At 33.0% G+C, this 10,584-nt stretch overlaps 1 protein-coding gene across 1 annotated transcript in view; it reads right to left on the bottom strand.

Moving 5' to 3' along the window:
* Window positions 1-2,552: 2,552 nt before the first annotated feature.
* Window positions 2,553-10,584, bottom strand: part of anxa4 (annexin A4) — a 27,910-nt gene continuing 19,878 nt past the window's right edge. Inside the window, exons 6-13 of the mRNA XM_056466932.1 lie at window positions 10,414-10,504; window positions 10,237-10,316; window positions 9,735-9,791; window positions 8,411-8,504; window positions 6,061-6,156; window positions 5,919-5,977; window positions 5,721-5,843; window positions 2,553-2,820 (exon numbers count right to left, since the gene is read on the bottom strand). Of these exons, the coding sequence (XP_056322907.1) occupies window positions 2,761-2,820; window positions 5,721-5,843; window positions 5,919-5,977; window positions 6,061-6,156; window positions 8,411-8,504; window positions 9,735-9,791; window positions 10,237-10,316; window positions 10,414-10,504 (660 nt within the window). The 3' untranslated portion in view covers window positions 2,553-2,760. The remainder of the gene's footprint in view (window positions 2,821-5,720; window positions 5,844-5,918; window positions 5,978-6,060; window positions 6,157-8,410; window positions 8,505-9,734; window positions 9,792-10,236; window positions 10,317-10,413; window positions 10,505-10,584) is intronic.

The raw sequence follows: 10,584 nt of genomic DNA, 5'->3' as shown, positions 1-10,584 counted from the left end.
CAATTCTAAGTATTTTTTTGTTGTTGTTGCATAAATCGTATAAATTCTGTATAAATACAGTGAATAAATACAATTCTGTAGCTCCTGCTCAACTATAAATCAGACTTAACATTGCATATCTTGCGATGTGACTATTGCGGATGTGCACATTGCAGTATTCATGATAAACGATATATTGTGTAGCCCTAATAATAATAATAATAATAATAATAATAATAATAATAATATATTCATCCCATGTACTTTATTTTAAACCCCTTAAATTAAAAAAGTGAAATGTGCCTCTGAAAAAAATATTATATAAATTAAGGAGTAATATACATTTTATAATATAATTTTTAAAAAAGAAGAAATAAATAGGGTTTCATGCATTTTATCTTATGTACTTTATTTGTAATTACCAACTTAAAAAGAGAGAAGTATGCCTAAATAAATATATTATGAATATATATTATAGATAAATATATTGTATAAATATAACAAAATAAAAAAATAGTTAAACTATGGATTTAATCTATCCATTTCAGTCATTAATTTAGTATGTTTTGTGATAAAATAACGTTTTAAACTGCACAAAAAATGAAGTAGTAATAATATATTCATCTCATGTATTTTATTTTAAACTCCCAAATTAAAAAAGAGATATAATATATTATAAATATGTAAATTTAAAAAAGAAATATGCCTGAATAAATATATTATAAATATTATAGATAAATATATGAATTAAACAATAAAAAGTATTAATAAATATAAAAAGTTGTTTGACTATAGATTTAATGTTTGCATTTCAGTCATTCATTTACTATGTTTTGCTCTATTTTAAATTACCACACAAAAGAAGAGAAATATGCCTAAATAAATATATTATAAATAGATTAATTCATTCATTCATTTTCTTTTGGCTTAGTACCTTTATTAATCCGGTGTTGCCACAGCAAAATGAACCGCCAATTTATCCAGCATATGTTTTACGCAGCGGATGGCCTTCCAGCTGCAACCCATCACTGGGAAACACACTACGGACAATTTAGGTTACCCAATTCACCTATAGCACATGTTTGTGGACTGTGGGGGAAACCGGAGCACCCGGAGGAAACCCATGTGAACCCAGCGACTTTTTTGCTGTGAGGCGCTACCCACTGCGCCACCGTGCCGCCAATATAAATATATATTATAGATAAACATTCATTCATTCATTTTCTTTTCGGCTTCGTCCCTTTATTAATCTGGGATCGCCACAGTGGAATGAACCACCAACCTATTCAGCATGTGTTTTACACAGTGGATGCCCTTCCAGCTGCAACCCATCACCGGGAAACATCCACACACACTCATTTACACACATACACTACAGACAATTTGACTTACCCAATTAACCTATACCAATATATTCACCTATACCAATATTCCTTATATATTCACCTATATGCAAACTCAAACAAAGAAACGCCAACTAACCCAGCCGAGGCTTGAAGCAGCGATCAAAAAGACCAGCCGAAAAGAAAATGAATGAATATATGTTCATCTTATGCACCTCGTTTTAAATTCCCAAATTAAAAAAAATAGAAATGTGCCTCTGGAAAAAGTTTAAATAATATATAATAAATAAATATATAAATGTAAAAAATAATAATAATAATGAAAAACAGGGTTTCATGCACTTTATCACATATTACAAAATTTAAAAAAGAGAAATATGCATAAATAAATATAAATTATAGATAAATATATTAATAAATAAAATCAATGTATGTTAAAAAAAGTAGTTTGACTATAGATTTAATGTATGCATTTCTGTCATTAATTTAGGGTTTTGCTCTTATGTACTTTATTTTAAATTACCAAATTAAAAGGGAAATATCATAAATAAATATAAAAATATATTAAAATGATATATTCAGTAATTATATTTAAATTCTGCATTTATTTTACATCATTTAAATAGCAACACCCATGTTTAAAACTGCATTTATGTTTCAATATAAAAACAATACAGACTAGATAAAATGAGTTTACTTTCCAAAGATTAAGCACCCTTTTTTATAAGACGTTTCCAACCATTTTCTACTCATTTTTGTGTTTGTTTATTTATATTTTTATTTATGTTTTTATATACACAATCACATATGTTTAATGAGATATACGGAGTATGAAAACTTTCTCAAGCCACCAAAACACTGCCGTTTATTTGTGATTTGTCAAATGAGTAAATATGAATGTGTGCACAGCGCCACTTAGTGGTAAAACCATATATTCACTGCATTTTGTTAGCCATGTATCCCATAATTCTTATAGTTCCAAAGTGTGTTCACTCATGTGATTCACATTGCTCTTGATTAAATTGAGGCACGCAGTCTGTAAATCTAATGAAATATTGAAAACAGGAGAATCTATGAGCCATTCTCATATACGCAAACAACCAGGGCCAATTAGTATAATTAGACCACAGAGACGCTGTACATTAAACTAATTACCCTCAAAGTAATTAAACAAATGCACTTGAGTGAGTTTGCTGACATTAAAACAAAAAACAACAGATCGATACGGGATGTTCTCCTCTTCTTTCATTTATTTATATTTATGTGTAGATCTATTAAAGACACCTATAAATTCCAAAGCAATAAACAAAGTAATCATGAATCATGTTCAAAACATCAATGTTGGGTTTTTAATTGGTATTACAAACAAGGAATGTGTGTGAAATGCTGTAGGCCTAATGGGAAAGAGTGTTTAATGTTAATGAACACGGCGGATGTGTTACTTTTCACCTCCGCACAGCTCCAGTAGGATCTTACGGTAATCGCCCGACGTGTCGCCCTAAAAAACAACCCACAGGGAAACATTAGGACTATTTTCAGACAAATTACTCGAAGAGCTAACAGTTGTTGATTTTAAATAGCAGATTTTGGACAATCTTAAGCTACGGTCACACTGGGGTTTGTATGTGCAAAATTCTGTCGTGCGGCGCTGCGAAAAGGGGCGGGATTAAACAAGATGATTAGACATTTAAAAAAGCGAGCGATTTGCTCCATGTTTTAAATTTCTGTCCAGGGAGGTCCTGTTTTGATCCTCGATTGGTCTCAAGCAGACAAGTGATGCGATTTCGCAGGTCAGAGTTCACCAAGCTTGAACTTTGCACCGCAGCAACATGCGAAACTAAACGCATGACCCCGCGTTTCCGGTCTGACGCATTCGCGTGCGTATGAATGGAAGTCTATGGGAGGAAAAGTCAAGTGTGACCGCAGCTTTAGACACATCATGCGATTCAATTGCAACTCTCATTTAGCCACTTAAAGGGATAGCTCATCCCAAAGTGACCGTTTCCTGTTTCAAAGCATTATGAGTTTCTTTCTACTGTTAAACATAAAATGAAGAAGTTTTGAAGAATGCTCGAAATCTGTAGCCATTATGTTCCATAGTAGGAAAAAAAATACTGTGGAAGTCAATGGTTACATGTTTTTGGTTCTTTTCAAAATATCTTTTTTTAAAGCTATGTTTACACTCATCTGGAGAAATCCATTGGCAAAATAATCTGCCAATTGGGTTAAAAAAAAATTACTTAATGTCAAACTGAAAAACACGCTTATTTTGCTTACCCCATTGGCAGAATATTTTTGCTTGTTTTAAGGAAAATCTCACTTAATATTGGTATTTGAGGAATAGCAAAGTCTACTAAAGGAGGTCGAGCCTTCTCATATATGGCTCCTATACTTGTATCAAAGCATTATGAGTTTCTTTCCTCTGTTAAACATAAAATGAAGATATTTTAAAGAATGCTGGAAATCTGTAACCATTATCTTTCATAGTAGGAAATACTGTGGAAGTCAATGGTTACAGGTTTTTGGCTCTTTTCAAAGCATCTTTTTTAGGCTACGTCTACACTAATCCGGATAAAATCTCTGGTAAAATAATATGCCAATGGGGTAAGAAAAATAACCTTACGTCAAACTGAAAAACACAAATATTTTGCTTACCACATTGGCAGATTATTTTTGCTTGTTTTAAGAAAAATCTCGCTTAATTTAGGCATTTGCAGAATAGCAGTCCACTAAAGGAGGTTGAGCCTTCTCATTTATGGCCCCTATACTGGTTTCAAAGCATTATGAGCTTCTTCTGTTAAACATAAAATGAAGATATTTTGAAGAATGCTGGAAATCTACGGCTATGTCTACACTAATCCGGATAAAATCACTGGTAAAATAATATGCCAATGGGGTAAAATAACCTTATGTCAAACCGTAAAACACGATTATTTTGATTAAGCCAATGGCAGATTATTTTTGCTTGTTTTAAGAAAAATCTCGCTTAATTTAGGCATTTGCAGAATTGCAGTCCACTAAAGGAGGTTGAGCCTTTACATTTATGGCCCCTATACTTGTTTCAAAGCATTATGAGTTTCTTCTGTTAAACATAAAATGAAGATATTTTGAAGAATGCTGGAAATCTACAGCTATGTCTACACTAATCCGGATAAAATCTCTGGTAAAATAATATGCCAATGGGGTAAGAAAAATAACCTTATGTCAAACCGTAAAACACGATCATTTTAATTACCCCATTGGCAGATTATTTTTGCTTGTTTTAAGGAAAATCTCGCTTAATTTTGGCATATTTTGGCATTTGCAGAACAACAAAGCCAACCAAAGGAGCCTACTTATATATTGTTCCTAAACTCTGATAATGTCCGAGGCTCAGACACACTCTCTGTTCAAAACTAGTTCAAGTCAGTGCCTATGGCATAGTGGAAAGTGCACCGACACATGCATTCCGGTGTTCGCGGCGACCCGGGTTCGATTCCTGCCTCGAGGTCCTATGCCAATCCTTCCCCTCTCTCTGCTCCCCACACTTTCCTGTCAATTCTCTCTACTGTCCTGTCAAAATAAAGGTGAAAACCCCTAAAAAACAATAAATAAATAAAAAAAACTAGTTTAAACACCTTTTTTTAAAAAAAAAATAAAAATAAATTAAAAATCCTACACTCAATGCATCACAAAAGTTTAGGATGCAGGAGTGTGCTCCATACAGGTGAGTGGGCTTGACAAACCACCCGTAAGGACGCACTATTCCTGTCTTAATACACCAGGCACATTCTTAAAAATAATTCTATGTTTGTTTACATAACTCCCATTGTCATTTATAGAACTTGACACTAATATCTTGTGTTTAAATACGTTATAAACAGCAGCTATGCTAATTACTTTAGCCAATCCCAATGGATCAGATCAAAGACCTTTGAAGAGATGATGCCAACCATCGAGAAAACACATACACTTTATACACATATACACATCATAAAACATGTACACACAGACCTCACCATATACTATATAACTTACCTGTGTTTATGTTTATATATATATATATATATATATATATATATATATATATATATATATATATATATATATATATATATATATATATATATATATATATATATATATATATATATATATATACAAAAACACATTTACTGTTAAAAGCTATTAGTTATTGGTGACTTAAACTAATTAACTGGTAAATGAGGAAGTTATGGTAAATATACAAGGCAAGCGCTATACAAATAATCTTGGATTGCATATTATTTCTTAAAATAAGACAATATTTTTTGCTTGTCTAAAAAAAATGCTTCTTAATTTTAAATTTTGATCTTAAATTTTTAGATAATTGAACCAGAAACGGGCCAAAAAAATGTTGAGTGTAGTGTAATGTGTCACCTTTATAAAGGAGTGCAGGGTTTTTCCATACATCTTCAGGAACTCTGCTTTGATATCCAGCATATCTATCTCTGCACGAGCCACCATGATCCTCATCAGCACACTATCTGTAGTCCCTAAACCCTAAGAAATGATATTTTTGTGTTGGTCATGCTGCTTAAATGTGCAAATGTTAGATCCCTTGGTGTTTTTGTGTACCTTCATGGACTTGTAGAGCCTCTCGGCAAAAAACGCTGGCTTGTTTTTTATGCACTTCACTGAAAAGAGGAACGGATGCTTTTTATATACATGCATGCAATTGAAAGTGTAAAAAGGATTGATGTAATGCATTATCACTGACCTATTGCCAGAAATACATCCTCCAGAGAGCCGGACATCTCTCGCTTTATGCTGTCCTCAATGTCTCGTCCAGATTTCTTCTGATACTCCTGAAACACTGGGGAAGAACAGGGTGTCGTATACTTGAAATAATTCAGGAAGCAAGTCATTTCGCATTATTAAATAAAATCAGGACAGCTAAAATACTATTAATAATAGACATCTTTGTTAGGCAATTAAATTAATATAGATTGTACACTTTGCAGTCTACAGTAGCACGTATTTTTGATATTGCTTGCATATGGAGAATATTCAATTAAAATGTAACTATAAACATGGACAGTGCTCAGCATAATTCAGTACAAACCATTTTGAAAATGAATATTTTTCTTTATTTCTCAGTGAATATAAGCAATGTATTTATGCATTTAAACAAAACCGATTTATTAAACCTATATATATATATATATATATATATATATATATATATATATATATATATATATATATATATATATATATATATATATATATATATATATATATATATATATTTATTTATTTATTTATTTATTTATTTATTTTATTTTATTTTAAAACATCTTTTTGAGTTTTTTCAAGATTTTACAATAATTCAAACCCCAATACCCAGAACTTACCCCAGACAGATTTAGGAAAGGGGAAAAAATTAAACAATAATCCTTATTAAAAAAATAAAAAAATAATATTAAAGTTAAAATAAAATAAATAAATAAATAATAATAAAATAAAAAGTCTAATCAAGCATCAATTCACATTCCACAACTTCAGAGTTCCAAAGCTTCTTCAATATCTCCATTTTTTTTACAAAGTCCAAAAACACCTCCCAGATATCATAAAATTCTGAGGATTTTTTCCTTATTATATATGTGAGCTTTTCAAGAGCCAAGCATGTTATAAGGTTTCTCAACCAAAGTCCAATGGAGGGGCGATTAACATTCTTCCTACATAAAGCAATACAACGCCTTGCTTGTATTGAACATAAATCAATCAATGTTCTTTCTTTAGTAGACAAAGCACAACTGTCCTCATACATATTCAATATACATGAACCAAGACATAAAGAAATTGGAATGGAAATAAACTGTGAAATATATTGAGTCACCTCCACCCAAAATTTGTGTACCTCCTCACACTCCCACACACAATAAACAGATATATTAATTAAAATTATATTTTAGTCACCAAACACATTTAAAAATTAAAAGATAATACAATTAAATGATAGCAAAATATTGTAAAAATAAAATCACAACCTACAAAATTAACTAAAATTTTTTTTTTCTTTTTTTGCTTCTCTTGATTTTTTTCCTCGTTTTTAAATTTAATATTTTTCTATAATATATAAATTTGGCTGTACTACTTTTTGGACCGTTTTCGTAAGTTATCTTGTTAAATAAGTTTCAGATTTGCCTTCAGTACTGACTAATCTAATGTACAGTTGAAGTCAGAATTATTAGCCCCCCTTTGATTTTTTTTTTTTTATTATTTTTTTTATTTTTTATTTCCCAAATGATGTTTAACGGCAAGGAATTTTCACAGTATGTCTAATAATATTTTTTCTTCTGGAGAAAGTCTTGTTTTATTTCGGTTAGAATAAAAGCAGTTTTTTTTTTTAAAATCTATTTTGAGCTATCCGCAAGAGCTAGATAAGTTAACGTTAGCTACCCGTGGTTCATAACATGCTGCGATGTTCACTATGTCTATCATAAAGACTGTGCCACTCTGAATGGTGTTTTTGACCCATCATATATATAAATATATGGGGTGGGGTGGAAGGGGGTCTAACGGTCACGGAAAGCGCACACAGTAGGGGGGATTGACGGTCATGTAAATCACGCTCAGGGGGGTTACACTCATATCCGCATACTTTAGACCGGGGAATGACCGAACACATACTGGGGTGGGGGTCCTTTTCATGCTTTTCATGACCCGCGGGCCCGTCCGCTACGCCACTGATGGTGCTTAAAGGGCACCTAGGTTAGCCCTTTTTTCAGATTTAATATAAGTCTTTTGTGTCCCCAGAATGTGTCTGTAAAATTTGAGCTCAAAACAACCATCAGAGTATTTGTTATAGCTGTTTGAAGTGTCTGTATTATATCCGGTAAAACTTGGTTGCTGTTTTTTTGTGACAGGTTTTGTACCTTTATTTCTGACTGTATATGTAATTGGTGTTGCGGGCAGCTTTATTTCCATCCAGTGACCACAAGGTGGAAGCATAGGGGTGGAAGCAGTGTGTGTACTTCGTCATAGAAGGGTTTTTTTATACGTCTGCAGTTTTATAAAATAGATCAGATCTAAGATCAGTGTGAATGACTTTTACTGTTGTTTACCTCGCAGAAGGTGATTTCTGTTTCTCACACACAGAACCGTCAGAAACTTCACCTCATCTGTTCCCCAGCGAGCTTCACCAGCCTCGTAGATGTCCTGATAAAGCATACACAATGCAGAACTTTACCAGAGCATTTCCCTCTATATACTGTTAATGATTGCTGAACATCGACATCACTGCTGTTTGTCTAAGGCTGAACCCGCTATTATAAACCGCTCGCTGACAATGAACATCGACACACAACAGCGGCTCCATTCATTTAGATTATTTGCACACCTCGGGCACACTTTAAAACACAATTGTGTCACTGCATTAGATAAAATATTTACGCAAGTGTGTATTTTAAAAGTAAGAGAGGCAGAAAAATAGCACACTGTACGTTTTTTCGCCGCTACTGAATCATCAGCGCCAATTTGGGTTCGATTCCTGAACAAATGACTCTTATGAGCCGACTCTTTTCAAATGAACGAAAACCGGTTCTTTTCGCGGAATCAAAAGAGCGCCAACAAAAAGAGGATTCCTGAATGAAGAACTGTTGTGCTTCCCTAACTAATTAACACGTATAACTCTAACTTCTTTTAAAATAAACTACAAAAATGATCGCAACCACGTTGGACCGAATCCAAAACGAGCAAATCTTATGAATCGGTTGTTTCTTGTCACAGAGCAACCGCAATCCTAGTTGAACAGCTTAATGGCGGGTTATTTGACATACAATCAGAATTAATAAATTAACAGTTGAATATTTAAGTCAGGTCGTTCATTTTGCTGTGGCAACCCCTGATAAATAAGGGACTAAGCCGACGGAAAATGAATGAATGAATGAATATTTAAGTCAATCGACACTGTAAAAATGCCGGGTTACGCACAATTCACATTGTCCCAACACAAATCAATTAAGTTAACGTAGTTGATTTTACAAATTGAAGTGGATTGAACATAAAACAATTAAGTTGTGCCAAAACAAACAAGTTTCAACTCATTTTAAATAAGTAGTTTGAACAAGACATCAGTACGGTCCAACAAATTTCCAAATGAATGATTGTGTGAATCTTAATTTTACTGTAAGCTAATGTGCTGGATAAGGCCAGCGAGATGTCCCTATATGATAATGTACAGTTAAATATTATTAACAATTATTATCAGTATTATCTTAAAATAAGAATGATTATAACTTTTAAATATTAAATGGATATCTAATTTTAAAAGCATGCAAATAAACTATTTGATTTGTTACGCTAGTAGTCCCCATATTAAGACATTCAGAACAAATTAAATCTAATATTAAGGCAAAAAGCTACTGCTAACCATGTCAAAATCCTCACCTTTGCATCCTGGACAGCCTGAGCCTCATCTACCTTAGTGCTCTCGTCACGCCCAGCCTGTAAACAAAGCAGAAAAAACCCAGTATCAATAACTCCAGTCTGTCACACATGATCCGGCCGGAAACGGAGGACCACAAGGGTTTGCATACCAAACAAAACCCTTGATGACTGAAAGCATCAAAGGATCGTCTTCCTCACAAATGTACTAAAAGGGATAGTTCGCCCAAAAATTTAATTCTGTCTTCATTTACTCACCCTTGACTTGTTCAAACTCAGTTTTTATTCTGGTTGAACACAAAAGAAGATATTTAATTTGACTTCCATAGAACAAACACATATCATGGAAGTCAGTAGTTACAGGTTTCCAACATTCTTCAAAACATCTTCTTTTATGTTCAACAGAAAAAAAAAACATATGTGGAGCAAGTCAACCAATCAAGTTAATGATAGTATTGATTTTAAGGTGAACTGTTTCTTTAACAGAGGTCATTTGTTTAGTTACCGTGAGTAAAGACACCAAAACCCTCTGGAACATTCCGGATGTGTCGCCGCAGATGTCGTCCTCCAGACTCTTGTCATGTTCTGAGATAATGAAGTTATCAGGAAAAGCGACAAGAATGAAAATATTGTAATGTGAAAATATTTATAATGCAAAAAAATAATTTAAATGAGCATTTACCTTTCTTGTAAGCGGCGACGATTTCTTTTATCTCGGCATTGCTTCTCGAGGCCAGGATGTCAATGAGGCAAGCCTCCTCTGTCCCTGCACCCTGAGCGCAAAATATAATAGCATGATGCCAGATTTTCTTTCTCTGTGGATTCTTCAGAGACTTAATTTAAATCTATTTTA

Source organism: Danio aesculapii, chromosome 10 (assembly GCF_903798145.1).
Source record: "Danio aesculapii chromosome 10, fDanAes4.1, whole genome shotgun sequence".
Classification (NCBI taxonomy): domain Eukaryota; kingdom Metazoa; phylum Chordata; class Actinopteri; order Cypriniformes; family Danionidae; genus Danio; species Danio aesculapii.
Note: the sequence above shows the minus strand (reverse complement) of the source record. Positions and strands in the feature narration are given on the sequence as shown.